At 31.4% G+C, this 19,854-nt stretch overlaps 1 protein-coding gene across 1 annotated transcript in view; it reads right to left on the reverse strand.

Annotated features, from left to right (window-relative positions):
* Window positions 1-450: 450 nt before the first annotated feature.
* LOC114328456 (septin-1) overlaps window positions 451-19,854 on the reverse strand; it is a 32,600-nt gene continuing 13,196 nt past the window's right edge. The window contains exons 4-6 of the mRNA XM_028277312.2: window positions 15,347-15,551; window positions 11,052-11,314; window positions 451-6,812 (exon numbers count right to left, since the gene is read on the reverse strand). Of these exons, the coding sequence (XP_028133113.1) occupies window positions 6,686-6,812; window positions 11,052-11,314; window positions 15,347-15,551 (595 nt within the window). The 3' untranslated portion in view covers window positions 451-6,685. The remainder of the gene's footprint in view (window positions 6,813-11,051; window positions 11,315-15,346; window positions 15,552-19,854) is intronic.

The raw sequence follows: 19,854 nt of genomic DNA on the forward strand, positions 1-19,854 counted from the left end.
TCAAAGTCAATGAAACATATAAACTGGATGTCCGACATCACTGTACCATTACTTGAATACTAAACAGTGCTTCTCTGGTTCCAAGGTCATTGCGGAATCCAAACTGTGTATCACCAAGTTGTTCTTCTATTTTGTGGTACATCCTAGAGTGCAAAATTCGTAAAAATATCTTTAAAACATGACTCATCAAGCTCATGGTTCGGTAGTGACTACATCTTTTCACATTTGCTTTTTTAGGTATCGTCAAAAAAGTCGACAGCAGCCAATCCGTTGGTATATAGCCAGTTTGATACTTTATTAAAAATATGAAGGAGAGAACTTTTAGCTGAACTTTCGAAGAGCTTTATCTGGTCCCGTCGCTTTTTTGGTCTTTGCTAATCTTATCTTCGTATATCTAATAAATATTTATATTTATAAGATAACAACAAAAACTTAATAAAACGAATCATATATATAGGAATTGACTTTTTATTATGTAAAATACATTACAACCTACCATGTTTATGCTAAATGCATACCATGTACAAAATTGATTAAATGTAAATACGAAAACTATGGCAACAATGGCTGCAGTTAATTTCAAGCATAAATATAATGTGATTTAAAAGAAGAAAAAAACAATTAAGTAATTTCTAGTTATATATGGACGAAACGTAATCCGTCTATTATCAGCTTTCTTTGTCTAACGAACCTAACTATTAAGCTATGTTCAGGATAAATTTTTATAGAGAGCCAATATATCACACGTTTGTTAAGGGGAGAGGGGTATGGTTTGAATCAACATTTCAAGCACATCTTTTTTGAATACGTTTATTATTTTATGTTTAAATTAAATTAATAAACATATTCAGTACAATACAAAGAATATTCAAAAAAGTTTCAAGGCAAAATATTCAAAAATAAGCCAACTGTGGCAAATTTTTACAGGCACGTCAAAAAAATGGATTTTGCGTTGGACATCGGCATTGGATCATGTGAAATAAAAAATTCAAAAAGATTTAATTGACGTATGACTTTCTCGAAGTAACGTAGTCGAGATTTTTAGTTTTAACGATTTTTGAGTCTTTGGCATCATTCACAAGTCAAAATACAGAATTTTTTTGTAAAAAAAGTAAAAATCAACATAATTATTATTGTTAAACAATAAACAATCAATAAATTACCTTAAGAGCACACAGTAGCGATCAACAGGTAGCAACAAACGCGGTCCAAGATTGCGAAACTTCTGCGAACTTTCAAAAGTGAGGCAACAGTGCGTCGGTGATTCGACACTGACAGTGACTTTTATACTATCAAAAACAATAATTTTTATATACGTAGGCGCAAAATGTTGCCAAGTCAGTGACGTTCGATTTCTTGTTATAAAAAAATCGATTTTTAGTAGTTCCAATGTGACACAAAATCTAGGCACAGGATAAAAAAAATTTATTTGAAGAAAGTGTATTTTTTTGCCTTTCTTAATGGCGGTACAGGCTCCTTTTTTCAATATTTTATTTAGTTATAGAGTAATTTCCATATACTAACATATTTCTGAAACTAGGGCTCTGTACCGCCATTCTTTATTATATTACGAATACGTGTGCCAAATATCTCGAAAAAATAATCAAAATTAGAGCCGCAATCTTGGAACGCGTTTGTTGCTACCTGTTGATAGCTACTGTTTGCTCTTAATAATTTTCAGAGAGTATTTAGTCCATGTGGCGAGACAGTTTCTTTGTGGATTCCTATTCAAAAATGTCCCCTTTAAACAAATCAGAAAGGTGCCGGGCGGAATTTTTGGGCAGAAATTGTTTAAACAATTTTTTTAAACAAATACAAAAGATTATGTTTTTTGCTCTGAATTTTTAGATTTTTTGGGTAAATCTAAACAAGAAAGGTATCTTGTAATTTTTCTCAGGAATTGATAGTTTTGGAGTTATAGGTGATTTAAAATCTGAAAAATGCGAAAATGCGCATTTTCGAGGCTTAAAAACTCATATTTAAATTAGTATTTTTGAGGTTGCCAGATACTTAGATTGAAGACTGAACATTCAGCTTAAGATTCTTAAGAGTGATATCGCGTCTAACTTTGATTAATACCGTTGTTTTTTAATTGTTAAATATGCGTGTTTATCCGATTTTTTTGCAGGTGCGGTGCGCTCCATTTCAAAAATCTCCTATTTTTCTCCGAAAAATATTTTTTCTAGATTCTTTGTGATATTCTAAATAAAATAAGTTTCTTGCCATTTTTCTCAAAAGTTAATAGTTTTTAAGTTATAAGCGATTTAAAATCCGAAAAATGACAAAAAAACGCATTTTCGGATTTTAAATCGCTTATAACTTTAAAACTATTAACTTTTGAGAAAAATGTCAAGAAACTTATTTTATTTAGAATGTCCCAAAGAATCTGGAAAAAATATTTTTCGGAGGAAAATAGGAGGTTTTTGAAACGGAGCGCGCCGCACCGGCAAAAAAATCGGATAAACACGCATATTTAACAATTAAAAAACAACGGTATAAATTAAAGTTAGACGCGATCACTCTTCAGAATCTTGAAGTTTAATATTTAGTCTTGAATTTAAGTATCTGGCAACCTCAAAAATACTAATTTGAATATGAGTTTTTAAGGCTCGAAAATGCGTATTTTCGCATTTTTCAGATTTTAAATCGCCTATAACTCGAAAACTATCAATTTCTGAGAAAATTTACAAGATACCTTTCTTGTTCAGAATGACCCACAAAATTCAAAAATATATGTTCGGGAGCAAAAACCTGATCTTATGTATTTGTTTAAAAAATTGTTTAAACAATTTCTGCCCAAAAATTCCGCCCGGCACCTTTCAGATTTGTTTAAAGGGGACATTTTTGAATAGGAATCCTCAAAGAAACTGAATCAGAAATTTTTCCGGACGGGAGCGGTCTTACCACATGGACTAATTCTTTACGTTATGTACTTGCATTTAAAATAATAAAAAAGTCGGGCATTTCAAAAATTTCAAACCGTACCTCTTCCCCCTTAAATAATACTTTAAATCTACTGGTATCCAATTATTACATTAATGAACAAATCCTTTCATAAAAGAGAAAAGTCTCAGATACAGAATTCAGCATTATAATAAAAATTAAAATGGCAAATAATTATTTAAATCTGAAAACTTTTCTTGTTGGAACTTCTTTCTGGTGCATCTTTAATCTGTGACTTTTACAATTTATAAGACAACAGACGACGAATATAGAAAGCGAAGAGGACTCTACAATATGCAGTTACATTCCGCTTTCATTCGTCTAGGAAAAGGTCAGAAAGAAAGTTCCTAGTTGAGTAAAGATAGAAATGAAAAAGACAGTTTTGCTCTGAAGCAAAACGAAACCAATGAAATCCTTTCATATTTGATTTTGAAATTACCTGCAGCGTTATAATAATGGGCAATATTAACAAGATCTTCCGAACTCTATATAATTCCATCTTTTATAGCCTTATTTATAGAAAAATACTAACTCACTTTGATAATACATACATATAAGTATCTTTTTTCGGTAATATAAATGTAACTTTAAAATATTTTACCACGAAATGAGGACCTCAAAGATTGAAACGTAATAAAATATTTTAATTTGTAATAATATATAGTCATATAAGTAATAAAAATACGCAAATATGAATAAAAAAATATAAAAAAACGATTTTAAAGTTGACCTATGAAATATTTAAATTTTTGGTGACAAATTTGGATCATCAAAATATCGTTTTACCATACCCTTTTTGCCTACGCTCTTGTCATTATGTCGTTTGTTCTGATGACATCGAAAGAGACCTAGTTAATAGAGAGATATCGCAAATGCATTTTTATCGCACGCTAATAGCGGAATACGCTATTTTGACATGTACGCAAGCGCAGAGTGAATGTTACGCTAATACCGGATAACGTGTCCCGCTATTTAGGTTGAAATAAGGGACGGTAATAACGTTAACGCTAATTTGACATTTGGGATGAAACATAAAAATAATTTATAGAATACAAATTTTATAAACTAAAAACTGTGAATGATCTTGTTCCTTGTGTTGAGAAATACGTTGCGTTCTTATTTTGTCTGCAATAGACTACTTTTTGTGGTTAGGATATTAGTTATTCAGATATTTTATATTATTTTGATAGAGATTATTTATATTTATTGTTTGTCAAATCATTAAAATTAAAATAAATGTCAACCTGCTCAATGTCCAAATTTATTTTTCAATAAAAAACAATTACAGTATTCCTTAACATTAATTTCTAGGTTACATTTTTATCCCAAAAGTCGGTTGTCATAATAACGTTAAGCCCTGCCCCCAGAGCATTTGCTATAACTCTCTTGATACCTGTGTTGGAATATACCGTTATCCCTTATTTACGTCTTGACACACTAATAACGTTTGCCTTTGCGATATCTCTCTATTGGCTCCATGCGTCTCCCCTCTATTTACAGTCACATGACACGCTGTCACATTTGTAAGGACGTTTTAACATTGAGTCTTATGGGATTATTTTGTTAAACTTGAATATTTTATTTTCTAGTGATAATAGCCCAATACAAATTGTTAAAATTTCGTTAGTTATTCTTGTATAGTGTCATTTATAGCTCAATAAAAATATTTTTTGTTGTTAATACAGATTTATTGTCATATTCTGCGATAGACATTTATTATATTTATTATATAGGACATACAGTATCCGTAAATTTTGGAGTCAATTCGGATTTATCAGAGCTAAGAAGTGTATGTAATATGTATGAAACTTACAAAAACATAAATAATATCATTATATCATGTGTATATTGTCATATCCCTTGTATATATGGAGTTAAACTCACTTAATTCTTTTAAGATCATTAATCAATTTTATTCTTTAATCTAATTTTTTTTTGGAAACGAGGAAAATAAAGGTATTTCACATCACAATTTCTTCATGTATTCTTACAGTGAACAACACAACAAATAGCGTGATATGGCATTTTTTTAAAATATCCCATTTAAACATACACTAAATCGTCCTTACAAGTATTTCAAGCAACCGCCACCATGAGCAGGTCGGTCGACTTTGCTTTGACAGTTTAGTAACGCTCGGAGCGAATACAATCAAATGTTATAAGTGGCCTGTCTTTTTAGTTTTACATATAGCCGTTTAGAGAGCGCCACAAATAAAGCCTTCCGACACAAATGTAACCTCAATCTTTTGTTGGCATAAATCCAGAGTTTCGTTGCGATACAACAAGTCGTGTAGATACAGAGAATTTTTGAAATTAGCAAGTGTCGAAAAATGGATCTTAGCCGAGAACATTTTCGAGCAGTAATTTTTTACAATTTTCGGAGAGGATTATCCCAACAGCACTGTCACGCTGAAATGGTTTCTGTGTTTGGGAATGGAGCATCACACCAGTCAACTATCTCCCGCTGGTATTACGAATTTCAACGTGGTCGCTCCAGTGTCAGCGACGAATCCAGGCCAGGTCCACCCAAAACATCAGTCACGCCGCAAAACATTGATGCGGTTAGTCAGCTAATTAAGAATGACTGCCGTGTAACATACCGGGAGATAGAGACATCTTTGAGCATATCAAAGACATCGATTCAAAAGATCCTACATGAAACACTGGGTGTTAGAAAGTTGGTTTGCCGCTAGATACCTCATTTGGTCACAGAAGAGCAAAAAAGCGGTTCGCGCCAATTGGTGTCGAAAAACATTGGAACGGTTCAACAAAATTCAACAACACTGGAACGGTTTAAGCTCAAAAAACGTTTATATTATTATTAGTAGCGATGAATCTTGGATTTACTCCTACCAACCGGAAAATAAACGCCCATCCGCTGTGTGGGTGTTTCACGATGAGGAAAAACCAAAAAAAGTGATACGTTCTCGAAATGTGTCAAAGAAAATGGTCGCAACCAGATTTTGTGTCAAAATCTGGTCATGTGGCAGCTTTGGAAGATCGAAGGAAGATTACTTCTGATTGGCATATAACCGTTTGTTTACCAGAAGTTATCGCGAAACTCCGACAAAGCAACAAACAACGACGAATCATCCTACATCATGACAATGCAAGTGCTCACACTGTCTAAAAGACAACAGAGTTTTTGGAGCTTGAAAACATCGAATTGTTAAACCGTCCACTGTATAGCCCCAATGTTTCCAACGACTTCTTCAGTTCCCAAAGATCGTGGGAGTCGATTCAATGCGTGGGAGGCGATTCCAGTCGCCAAAAGAAGCTATCGATGCCTTTAAAATAGCCATTTTGCAGGTGTCAACTGAAGACTGGAATAACTGTTTTACCAATTGGTTTGAACGAATGCAAAAGTATATTAATATTGGTGGGACATTATTCTGAAAAGCAATAAAGTACTTTAAGTCTATATATTGTTTGTTTTTATGGCTATATATACAAAACTAAAAAGACAACCTATCGTACCATAGAACGTAAAAAAGACAATTTAAAAAATAACGGGGGGGGGGGGGGCTTTTAATTCAACATATAATTAATTGATCAACTCACATCGGATCTTAGTTAATTTTTAACAAATCCTAATATTAATTTATTGTCTCACCTTAACACGTCTTACAATAGTTGTTAAAATGAGATCGAATTAATATCAAGAAAATCTTAATGAATAGTATTGGCGGTATAGGCAATTTCAAGATATGTAGAACTTAACACATACATTACAAAGTAAAAATTACTGCGTTGTTTGCTGCATTTTGGCTTGCATTGCGGCTATCATCTCTTGCATTCTCTTCAGCTCAGCTTCTTTTTCTTGCAGAATCCTATCTTTATCACTAACTGGAGCTGGTTTTTCTTCCCCGCTAAAAATAAAGGCGAACATTGAATATACAGTTTCGGAAAAAGTTTCTAGTTGGTATTACAAAATTAGCGAGATATCTAACAAAGATACTAACATTATGTTTTCATTTAATAGACAAAGATCACAATCATATTTAATGTAAAGACTGAAATGGTTTTTGTACACACTTGTGACTACTGAAAGACAGGTATAAGCGTACTTTTGAAGTGTGTAAAATATATAAATCCTAGCTGGGCGCTTTCGGCTTATAAAGCCGTCTTCAGAGCTATGGTCAATAATTTCAAAATACCACTATGAAGAGAGAGAGAGATCCCGTATAAGACTGAAAATAAAACTTTTCTTATGCAGTTTTTTATTGATAGAAAAAATTTGGCTGATGTTTGGAAAAAAATAATAATATGGTGGTCATAAAATTGTGGTTGAAACATTGAAAACATGTAATACGGGCACAAAGGACTCTCACAAAAAACATCACACAAATTTTTGATCATGGTAAGGTCAAAAAACCTTACCATCTGAAGCGTACGTTGGCAGCATGCAGAATGGAGGCATTAGCGCTTGAGGCGTTTACTGACAGCCGACACAGACATCCTGTCTGTGCTTACATCTAGGTGCTCCTGACGAGTCTTTGATATAAAGACGAAACACATGTAGGGTACCGATGGTGTTCAGAATAAAGTAAAATGCAATCGCTGATTTTCTCATATTACGGTTTCTCCTTACTTGACGAATGCGTGGCAAATAACGTCGATTTGTAGATGTATTTGTGGGACAAAATGGTTCCTTACATCGTTTTCATTGCTTTTATGAAAACTTTGAAATTCGCATTTCACGTTCGCTACTGGAGGGATTCCTTTCTATACGAGAGAAATATTTTCCTTTATTTCATAAAAATGTCGTACCTAGCGTACTGAAGTAGGTTTAGTTTATTAAACAACCTAGGCTTGTTGCGTTTCATTCCACTCTGAACACTCATCTAGGTGCTCCTGACGAGTCTTTGATATGAAGACGAAACACGTGTAGGGTACCGACGGTGTTCAGAATGAAGTGAATTGCAATCGCCGATTTTCTCATATTACGGTTTCTCCGTACTTGACGAATGCGTGGCAAATAACGTCGATTTGAAGATGTGTTTGTGGGACATAATAGTTCCTTACATCGTTTCCATTGCTGTTATGAAAACTTTGAAATTCAAATTTTACATTTGCCGTTCGCTACTGGAGGGATTTCTTTCCATACGAAAGAAGACTTTTCCTTCATTTCATAAAGATGTATCTAGCGTACTGAAGTCGGTTTTACTACGTACGGTTGAAAACTAATAGTAAAATGTGTTTTATAAATTAAGTTACATTGTAAATAGTGAATGAAAATAAATGAATTAAAATCCATAAGGAAAAAATTTCGTGTAGCTGGCTGTATACCATTAATTACAAAAATTGAAGAAAAAAATCTTCTGTGTAAAAGATATATTTATTTGAAAACTCCAATAAAGGGCTACATTAAAAAAACAGAAAGTTTTCGCTCTAAAGAGAACATCATCAATGTTCTTTGCAAGCTCTACATGCTAAGTCACCAAAAATACATGGGTTAAAACCCTTAAAATGTCGACTAAAAGTCTTACATTGACATGTTGTATACTAAATCCTGGCGATGGATGAAATTTATAGAGATACCTCAAAGCATTATATGACTATTCCACGAAACATGTGGGTGGTTGAGTCAATTTATCTGTCTTCACAAAGAGAAGGTGAAAGCTAAGTGGCTTTCACCTGGCCAACTTGCTGAGTTGGCTTTCACCTTTCTCTATGTGAAGACAGAGAAATCGACTCAACCACCCACACGCTTCGTGGAATAGTCATATAATGCTTTGAGGTATCTCTCTAAATTTCATCCATCGCCATGATTTAGTATACAACATATCAATGTAAGACTTTTAGTCGACATTTTAAGGGTTTTAACCCATGTATTTTTGGTAACTTAGCATGTAGAGCTTGCAAAGAACACTGATGATGCTCTCTTTAGAGCGAAAACTTTCTGTTTTTGAAGTTATACTTCTTTACCGGTGATAGAGGGTAAATTTTTATATGGGAAAACCTAGCGACCGGGCGCATGCGCATTATAACTTTGTTCTGATTGGATGTTCAAATGACATGTCAAAAATTATTCAATATGGCGGCTGTGGCAAAGCTGTAGTTAGATTATTTATGGTTGTTGCGTTTTAAAATTTGTGTGAAAAGAAACAACAAACAAAAGTTAGTTAATACTTATACTGCCTTTTTAAATAGTTTTCATATACCTATATTTTTGGACTTTTGGACTATTTTGGAAAAGGAAAACTCATTCTAATTTGGTAAGTACCTAGTTTTTATTATAATCATATTGTAATTATACATTTGGATTAGGTTGAAATACATACATTTATTTTCTCAAGAATGCGGATTTTAGAGAGAAATCCCAAATTAGGTTCGATTTTTATTTTTAAATTATGATTTTTTGGCGTAGATTTATTTATCTAGTAGGTATGTAATGCTTTGATTTACATACTTAATTTGATTACCAACAAAAGTTCTACCAATCTTCATCTAATATATTGTTTTCTTACTGTTTTGTTATATTTTTATATTTTCTTCCACAAAATTTAAACTACATAATTTTCAAAACAATTGTCAAACAGTAAAACGTTCAGTTACCGTATTTTTCCACATGATAAATAATGTGCGATTGGACGAGTGAGTCTACGCTTCGATTACGAGTCAAAGCGGCACGAAATTCAAGGGTTCAATTCCCGATGCAAGTTTTATTTTTTTATTTTTTTATGCATATTATGATTGTAAGTATATTTGTTATATAATTTTTTTTTTCAGCAAATGCGTATTTAAAATTTTTGCCAACAATTATTATCGTCCAGAAATCATTTTTTCTTTGTGGCATTTTTCAATGTGTTTGTGTGCGTTTTATTCTTTTATTTTTTTAAATTTTTGGTATAGTCTTAAAAATCACATAATATGTAGTAGAAGTATAACTTCTTACGTGCGTACAAAGTACACACACATTCTTGTTTGAAGTTATACTTCTTTACCGGCGATAGAGGGTAAATTTTTATATGGGAAAACCTAGCGACCGGGCGCATGCGCATTATAACTTTGTTCTGATTGGATGTTCAAATGACATGTCAAAAATTATTCAATATGGCGGCTGTGGCACAGCTGTAGTTAGATTATTTATGGTTGTTGCGTTTTAAAAGTTGTGTGAAAAGAAACAACAAACAAAAGTTAGTTAATAGTTATACTGCCTTTTTAAATAGTTTTCATATACCTATATTTTTGGACTTTTGGACTATTTTGGACAAGGAAAACTCATTCTAATTTGGTAAGTACCTAGTTTTTATTATAATCATATTGTAATTATACATTTGGATTAGGCTGAAATACATACATTTATTTTCTCAAGAATGCGGATTTTAGAGAGAAATCCCAAATTAGGTTCGATTTTTATTTTTAAATTATGATTTTTTGGCGTAGATTTATTTATCTAGTAGGTATGTAATGCTTTGATTTACATACTTAATTTGATTACCAACAAAAGTTCTACCAATCTTCATCTAATATATTGTTTTCTTACTGTTTTGTTATATTTTTATATTTTCTTCCACAAAATTTAAACTACATAATTTTCAAAACAATTGTCAAACAGTAAAACGTTCAGTTACCGTATTTTTCCACATGATAAATAATGTGCGATTGGACGAGTGAGTCTACGCTTCGATTACGAGTCAAAGCGGCACGAAATTCAAGGGTTCAATTCCCGATGCAAGTTTTATTTTTTTATTTTTTTATGCATATTATGATTGTAAGTATATTTGTTATATAGTTTATTTTTTCAGCAAATGCGTATTTAAAATTTTTGCCAACAATTATTATTGTCCAGAAATCATTTTTTCTTTGTGGCATTTTTCAATGTGTTTGTGTGCGTTTTATTCTTTTATTTTTTTAAATTTTTGGTATAGTCTTAAAAATCACATAATATGTAGTAGAAGTATAACTTCTTACGTGCGTACAAAGTACACAAACATTCTTGTTTAATGTAGCCCTTTATTGTGGTTTTCGAATAAATATACCTTTTACACAGAAGATTTTTTTCTTCAATTTTTTTAAATGAATTAAAATTATTTATAGATTAGAAGTGTCAAACTGATTAATAATAAGTTAGAAAAGAAGTGAAAAGTATTACAGATACTTACGGATTTCTCTTAGCTACGGGACCCTCTTTGGCCAATCTTTCAGATCTGTAGTTCTCGTAATGGACTTGTTGCGTAATCTCCTGGAGATCTTGCATGTGCGTTATTAACATTGTTCTTAATTTGATAAAATCACAGTGTTCGGGATTCTCGACTTCGACTACACCCCATGGATACAAGCGCCCTTTCACCTTTCTGCCCCTCACTTCTAATTCGGTGTTTGCTCCACAAACAGCGAAAGGAACAGCTTGTTTTAATTGACGTACCTACGAAAAGTAGAATTCAATATTACAATATAAACACACAAAAATTATCAAAAAAAAGACTGGAGACTAAGTTAGACTTCTATCAGCCTATAGAACAAGCTGGATTTAGATCCGGATATAGCACTAACGACCACTTACTGGTAATAAAAAACCTGATAGAGAAGTGTGCAGAATACAACAAACCATTGGCAATGATATTCGTGGACTAGGGGAAAGCATTCGTTACTATAAGCCAGCAGAAAATGTTAAAAGCATTGACAGAATGCCGAATAGACCATCAGTACACTAATATGATAAAATATATCTACCACAAGGCAACGGCTAGCATAACACTATCTTTAGCTAATCTGTAAAGCCGGACTCAAACGACTCGTGTACTTGGCGAATAATCGTCACTTGCGTATACTGGCAATGCTGTGTGAGTGGGTTACTAGTACAATTATTGTACTATTTGTCAAACACTAATAATAATAATGTTAATACTACTATTAATTGTCAAAGAATTGTTCTAGTAACCCTCCCAAAAGACATAGTAAGTAACGCAAGTAACGATTATTCGCCAAGTACACGAGTCGTTTGAGTCCAGCTTAAGACTATAATTGTAGAGCCAATGATGATGATTATAATACGAATACTAGAATAAAGACGTGACAATTAATAATGTTGAAATGGTTAAAACAATATCAAAAGCTGAAATGAGTGTCGATAACAATTCAAATATCAGGAGCTTGGAGGAGTAAGGGCAAACTGCAAAAACGATGTTTTGGGAAAACTGAGTTAAAGTTTACAAACATGTTAAAATAGTAAGGGCGAACAAGTGATGCTACTAGATTATGCGGTTTATCGTCGCATTTCTACTATAGCGTGCGGTCTATCGAGAGATACGGTGTATAATCAGTATTATTACAATACCAACAAAAAATCTTTACAAAGTGAATAAAACGTATAAATCTTAGGAATTATTATTTTAATTTTACGGCTTGTTCCCAACAAAAGTAGTAAATTGATATAATAAAGTATTGTAAAATTACTATAATAATCTTTCTTATTTATGCCTTATATTGACTTTCTAAAGATGGTTTTCGGTACATCGGCTCATCACTACAATCTTTTTCTCAGAAGCGTTGAACAGAATAATGAAAGCGGAAAGTTTATCGCCAAGTACTAATAAAAATTACAATATACAATAAACTTTAAGCAAATTTAGTTTCTCTACTATTATGAAAATTACACCCTAATCTTTTCCTACGATATGGAAATCCTTCAGGTAAATCTTAAAAACTTAAGAGGAATTTGCAAGATTGTTATGAAATAAAAAAAAAGAGGTTTAATACTTTTTATTCTATAAAAATAAACATCCCTAGTGTTTTTAATAAAATTCATAAATAAAGCTTCAATTAAATTAAATTTAATTTTCATCGTCTACGGTTTCTTCGTCTTGTGTAGCTCACCAATTAAAGCTACTGAGCTACAGAATTACAGAAACACCGGCGCGTTAACAGAGGAGAAGGAGCGAACCTTGAAAGGAAACGCAACGAAAGCCTGTGGGTTCGCCCTTATTCTTCTAGGCGATTATGCAGTTCAATTTCTGACATGAATGGATCGGAATATTATTTCTTACGAAATTTTAGGAGTATGAAGGGCGAAACATACTGTTATAATATACAGACGTATTCTTTAAAAGTATGTGAGGAAGATGAGACTGTTTTTGAAATGACCATTTTTTGGGTTCGCCCTTACTCCTCCAAGCTCCTGATATACTGTTTACCCGGATATGACAATCTTTATTATTTATAGCGAGTAGTCGGTTAACGAGTATCGGTAGTTAAAAGCGAACTATCAAGAAATTTGAAACTGCACTGTTTTTAAAATATTTTCGACCCTACTCTGTTAAATAGTAATTTTTTTAATAACGGCAATTCGGTCAGATGAAATAAAACTCTATTTATTCTAGGTCTCAATATTTCGTCACTATTTGGTGACTTCTTCAGGAAAAAACTGTAAATTTATTAAGATTAGATGGACAAAAAGTTAAATATTTGATTACTTACAACTATAAGAGTGATAATTTAAATTTGTTTAACATATAATGAACATTGACTTGAGAAATGACTTATGTTATTTTGACATATATTTGGGAGTTATGGTAATTGCAATATATTTTATGTTAATGGAATGTTGTCTAATATAGAAAATTTTTAGTGAATAGGTCAAAGTAAACAAGGGAAATTATTTGTGAAATTTTAAGGTGGAAAGGTAATAGTAGATAAACGAGAAAGGACTTAAAGTATGTTAAATTGATTATAAAAAGTAATTGATGGTACGAATGATTTAGTGTAAGACTGGTATTTAGAACTTGAATAAAAATAAGGTAGATTCATTGTTAGAAGATTATTTAAGTAATTTGTTTATATTCTTAAAATTTGGGAAAGAATGTTATGAATTATTTAGAATATTACAGTAGATATTACTCAAATGGTTAGTGTCAGTCTTATAATTAATTGATTCTGGAGGTTTTTTAATATGTACCATTTCAAGGAAGAGTCGTTTTTTATGGTTGTCAACTTGTTCCAAAATTTTTACATTATTAAAATCAAATGTATGTCCTGTATTTAAGTGGTGATCTACTAAGGCACAACAGTTTTTTCTTATATTGCAGTCACTTTTATGTTGAGTAACTCGTTGCTTAAGCCACTGTTTACTTTGACCAATATAACAACCTTGACATTCCATGCAATTTATTTTGTAAAGTATGTTGGTCTTTAATGTGTTTGAAAAATCTATTAATTAAAAATTTATCCACGAAAAATCAAGTAACGACAATTTGTAATCGAAGTTTCTTAGATGCCAATCTTAATAAACTTTTTGAAATGTTTTTAAACAATAGCTACCCAAAACACATTTTAAAAAAACTTATTTATAACACCAACTCATCTAATAGACCTTTGATTAATAATCCACAACCAGTTATTTACAAAAAAATACCTTATGTACAAAATTTAACAGACCAAACTGTCCCACTTTTCAAAACTTTTCTTAACATCAAATTAGTTAAGTACAATCCACTTCTAAATTCAAGTTTGTTCTCAAAAACTAAAGCTAATACTCCAAACACATTAAAGAGCAACACAATTTACAAAATAAATTGCATGAAATGTCAAGGTTGTTATATTGGTCAAAGTAAACAGTGAAGCAACGAGTCACTCAACATAAAAGTGACTGCAATATAAGAAAAAACTGTTGTGCCTTAGTAGATCACCACTTAAATACAGGACATAAATTTGATTTTTGATAATGTAAAAATTTTGGAACAAGTTGACAACTATAAAAAACGACTCTTCCTTGAAATGGTACATATTAACAAAACTCCAGAATCAATTAATTATAAGACTGACACTAACCATTTGAGTAATATCTACTGTAATATTCTAAATAATTCATAACATTCTTTCCCAAATTTTAAAAATACAAATTACTCAAATAATCTAACAATGAATCTCCTTATTTTTATTGAAGTTCTAAATACCAGTCTTACACTAAATGATTCGTACCATCAATTACATTTTATAATCAATTTAACATACTTCAAGTCCTTTCTCGTTTATTTACTATTACCTTTTCACCTTAAAATTTCTCAAATAATTTCTCTTGTTTACTTTGACCTATTCACTAAAAATTTTCTATATTAGACAACATTCTATTGACATAAAATATATTGCAGTTACCATAACTCCCAAATATATGTCAAAATAACATCAGTCATTTCTCAAGTCAATGTTCATTATAATATGTTAAACAAATTTAAATTATCACTCTTATAGTTGTAAGTAATCAAATATTTAACTTTTGTCCATTTCTAATCTTAATAAATTTACAGTTTTCTCCCGAAGAAGTCACCAAATAGTGACGAAATATTGAGACCTAGAACAAATAGAGTTTTATTTCATGTGACCGAATTGCCGTTATTAAAAAAATTACTGTTTTTAAAATATACGTATTATCGCATATACCTTTTTTAATATGACGTATTACCTGTTCCTTATATTCTTCATCTTCATCCGAATCACATTCAGGGAGAGAATAAATTCTTATTCCGTTTTGAGCAATTTCATCCAGTACAGTTTTCTTTAATTTCTGCATTTCTTTTTTCGTTAGAACGTCAGCTTTGGCAATCACAGGAACTATGTTTACTTTATTATGAAGCTTCTTCATAAACTCTATATCTAAGGGTTTCAATCTGGAAGAAAAAGTGATGAGTCATTAAACATCCTTAGTTTTTCATCCAAAGCGATTACGCAAAATGGAAAAATTAGATCAAGCACATATTAAGAGGCTACATCAGCGAGTCATCAAAACGGAAAACGCGTTCCAAGATTGTGGCTTTAATTTTGAACATTTTGTCGAGATATTTGGCACACATATTCGTAATATAATAAAGAATGAGGTACAGAGCCCAATTTGAGAAATATGTTAGTATGTATGTGGAAATTACTTTATAATTAAATAATAATAATAGTCTCCCGTTTTATACCGCTCACGTGGCTTTGGGAGTATAGCAGGGTAGTCTGCTATATCTAGGGCCTACGGTATACAAGGAAGGTAACAGGGCCAGTGCTACGCTTCAACCGCCTATTATTACCCCTGGTTTTACCCAAGGTACTCATTTTATTCAGGCTGAGTCGATCTGGGGCCTATAAACATTTTAAAAATGTCTAGTTGTTCTTGCCGGCGGTAGGATTTGAACTCCGGACCACCGGCATGCTAGCCTAGCACACTACCACTCGGCTACGCCGGCCCCCTTTATAATTAAATACAATATTAAAAAACGAGCCTGTACCGCCATTAAGAAGAACAAAAAAGTACGCTTTCTTCAAATAAACTTTTTTTATCCCATGCCTAGATTTTGTGGCACATTGGAACTATTAAAATTGGTTATCTATAACAAGAAATCGAACATATTATAACTAAATAACTGATTAGGCAACATAGAGACATAGTCACTATCATTTTGACAAACCTGCGTCGGTTTTTCCAAGTGTAATATCAACGATTCTCATATATGTTCTGATCTGTGATTCTGTCGTTAGTGTTGATCCATATGGAAGTAGTGTTTATTTACAATTAAATTATATTTTTGTGTAACAGAAAGTTGACGGACTATTTGAAAAAAATAGATTATTACTAATTGTGAGTTTTGTAGGTAAGTACAATTTACATAAAAATATTTCGAATGCTAATGCAAGTAGATAAGGTTTTACGAGGATTTTATATTCTAGAAATATCATCAATAGTTTAAGAACTGGGAAAAATTTATCAAACGAAAATAAAGTAAGGCCTTGCAAGAAAACACCAGTAAAAACCGTGCTAAACTTATGCGAAAATCGAAAAAGTATAAGAAGGTATAGCTTCCTTTATCTCATTATAGAAGGGAAAATAGAAGGCAGGCGCGGCCAGGGTAGAAGACAAATGACCTGGCTGCGCAACATCAAAGAATGGACAGGATTAGACTTTAAAAGTTGAATAAGAACTGCCCAAAATAGAGAAGACTTTGCAGAAGGCATCGCCAACCTTCGCTAAGACGACAGCACCTAAAGAAGAAGAAGTATAAGAGGTAATCTACTGTTGTCATAAATAAAAAAGTGTGAAAAGTTGTTTCCTATAAAAATGAAATTAATAATAAATCTTTATTTGTACAGAAATCCTGACTACAGTACAAATGCAAATTTTTTCAGGTAGGTATAATATTATTTATTGTCGGCAGTATTTTCGAACTTGCTTCAATCTGTCGTTCATTTATTCATTTCCTACGACTAAACTATTTGATATACCTATTATATGTTTATAGTAAAACTTACACGTATCTCGGTTTATTTTTATAAATATTTATTTACGTTTTTAAATATTAATTTATTTATTAAATCGTTTTCTATATCACTTCCATTTAGCGCGCATATGAGCATATTGTCACAATATTGAGCCTCCATCTTAGATAGTGTCAAATACGGCCGAAGCACTGTTGCAAAAGTTTCGCAGAACTTTCGAAAAAGGATGTGATACTATCTCCCGAACTAATATTTTCATCAGCTATCCCTCATATACAATTAAGAACGTTCAAAAATCTGTATAAGATTTGTTTCAGTTGTTTTTTCTTTACTGGCCTAGAGATATTCTGAGCTGCTACAGTCGATTAACAATTAAAGAGTCTTCCCGGTACACGAGATCTGCATTTAAAAATGATACAAGTAGGTTATTAGAGGCCATTTAAATGCAATCGCTTTAGTGTTATTATGCTTATTAAGCTGTTTTAAACAAACAACCAATGAAAGTCGGAATATAAATGATCGAAGTTCAGCCTATAATTATGAGGTCATTGTTCTTTTTTTATGTGAAATTACAATATAATACAATGTGATTAAGTTTATAAATATTTATAGTTACTATTTATACAAATTATTATAATTAATTTTATCTAGATTTTAGTAAATTAATTTAAGTTTAAATATGACTTTGGTTCAGTGACAGAACTAAACTATTGTATTTTTTGTTACTAGGAAAAAAATTATGTATTTTCACTGTATCAAAATTAATTAATACACACCACCCTGTATAAAAATACCTTCTCTCTTAGCAACTAGAGCGATCACCTGTCGAATTTCAAGTAACAAATACTTTCATTGAAAATGAAGCTATTAATATAAGGAGGTATAATAGTATCAGTTGTTGTTTATCTATTTAGTATCCTACTCTACATGTGTGTAATGTGTAACACAATCTGGGAAAGAATGAATGGTATTTCCTGTCATAAACTAGAAGAAACACACCAAGAGTTTTATTTCAAACATGTGGCATGTGCAACTTAAATAATTTAGTACAAAGAAGCCAAACAACCCATAGCTCTTAGTTATTTGGGATTAGAAAAGGGTTTAAACATAAAACTGTATTTAAAACATCTACGAAAATATCCGGGACTTTTTTGTTCCTCGTTATTTATTTCTAAACTAATAAATATGTACGAAATAATTCCAAAAAAAGTTGTTAGATGGAATATTTACTGATTTGTTTATAAGTGAAAAAAAATTTCTTTTCCATAACTTTTGAATCAATCAACTTTTTGAAGGTTCAATAGAACCTTCAAAATTAATTTTTTTAATATAAAAAAATAGTACCAAAATGTTAGCACAATTATTATTGATCAAGTAGTTTTCACAAAACAATTTTGCAATATAAATTTTTGAAAAAAGCTGTTATTTTTTTAAATTATGCAGAGCCAAAAAAAATTTAAATACTTGAAACTTTTTTACACTAGAGTGTAATAGACCAGCATTTCTATGTCTGATTGCCTTGAAGAAAGCATTTGACAGAGTAAGACTCAAAGATGTAACCTATTTTCTGTATAATAAAGAAGTCAATAGATATCATAAAAACCATTGAAAATATCTACTAACACAACAAAATGTAAGTCAGAATAGATGGAAAACTTACAGAACGTACATACATAGGCAGCGGAATAAGACAGGGAAGTCAACAAAGGAAGAGGATACAGAATGGGAAACAAAGAATTAAAAATACTCTGCTACGCAGACGACACATAATTGATAGCCCAAGATGAAGATGGTCTGTAAAGGTTAGTCCACAGATTTAACATAAGAGCAAAAGAATTCAATATGACAAATTCATCTCAGAAAACTAAAACAATAGTAATCAGTAAAGAACCATTCAGATGTAACATAGAAATTGATGGTATCAGTATTGAAAAAGTAATGAAAATAAAATACCTTGGAATTAGCCAAGCTATGGAAAAAGAAGTAAGAAATCAAGTACAAAAAGCACAGACTGGTAGGATGTCTTAATAACACTATACAGGGTGATTGAATAGTAGGGTAAAGCTCAATAGCTCCGCTATAGTAATAGATAGCAATAAAATTTAATAACAAAAATTTTAGCCACCTTTGAGCTTCACATTACAAAATTAGTTAGAATGTTACAGGGTGTTCTACAACACAGTGGCAGACCAAACTTATGTTTTTTTTAATGGAACACCCTATATTTTATGTTAAATTCGAAATTCTGTTAACTTCTCCATCACAAAAATATAAAGGTTTGTTATGTTATACAGGGTATTTACAAAGTTATAACCAATTTTATATGAAAATCGTAACAAGTTCAACTCCATGTATAAATAAAAATAAGCAAAACAACAATGGTTTATTAATTCCATATTTTTTAAAGTATTGTCAAAATGTTCTTCTTTATATCAAATACAGGGCGTGAAAAATGAAAATATCTCGAAAACTAATAAATTTGGGCATAGGGAATGTTATATAAAAATTAAAGTACGTTAATGTTACTTTTCAATAATGATATAAAATACAGGGTGTTCCATTTAACATTACTGAGAAAATAATGTACTGGCGTTTTGACTCACCCTGTATTTGATATAGAGAAAATTATCAATATCAATCATTCTTAAAAATTTTGACAATAAATAAAAAAATATGGCATTAATAAACCATTGCTGTTGTGCTTATTTTTATTTATAC

The sequence above is a fragment of the Diabrotica virgifera genome, chromosome 7 (genome assembly GCF_917563875.1).
Source record: "Diabrotica virgifera virgifera chromosome 7, PGI_DIABVI_V3a".
Taxonomy (NCBI): domain Eukaryota; kingdom Metazoa; phylum Arthropoda; class Insecta; order Coleoptera; family Chrysomelidae; genus Diabrotica; species Diabrotica virgifera.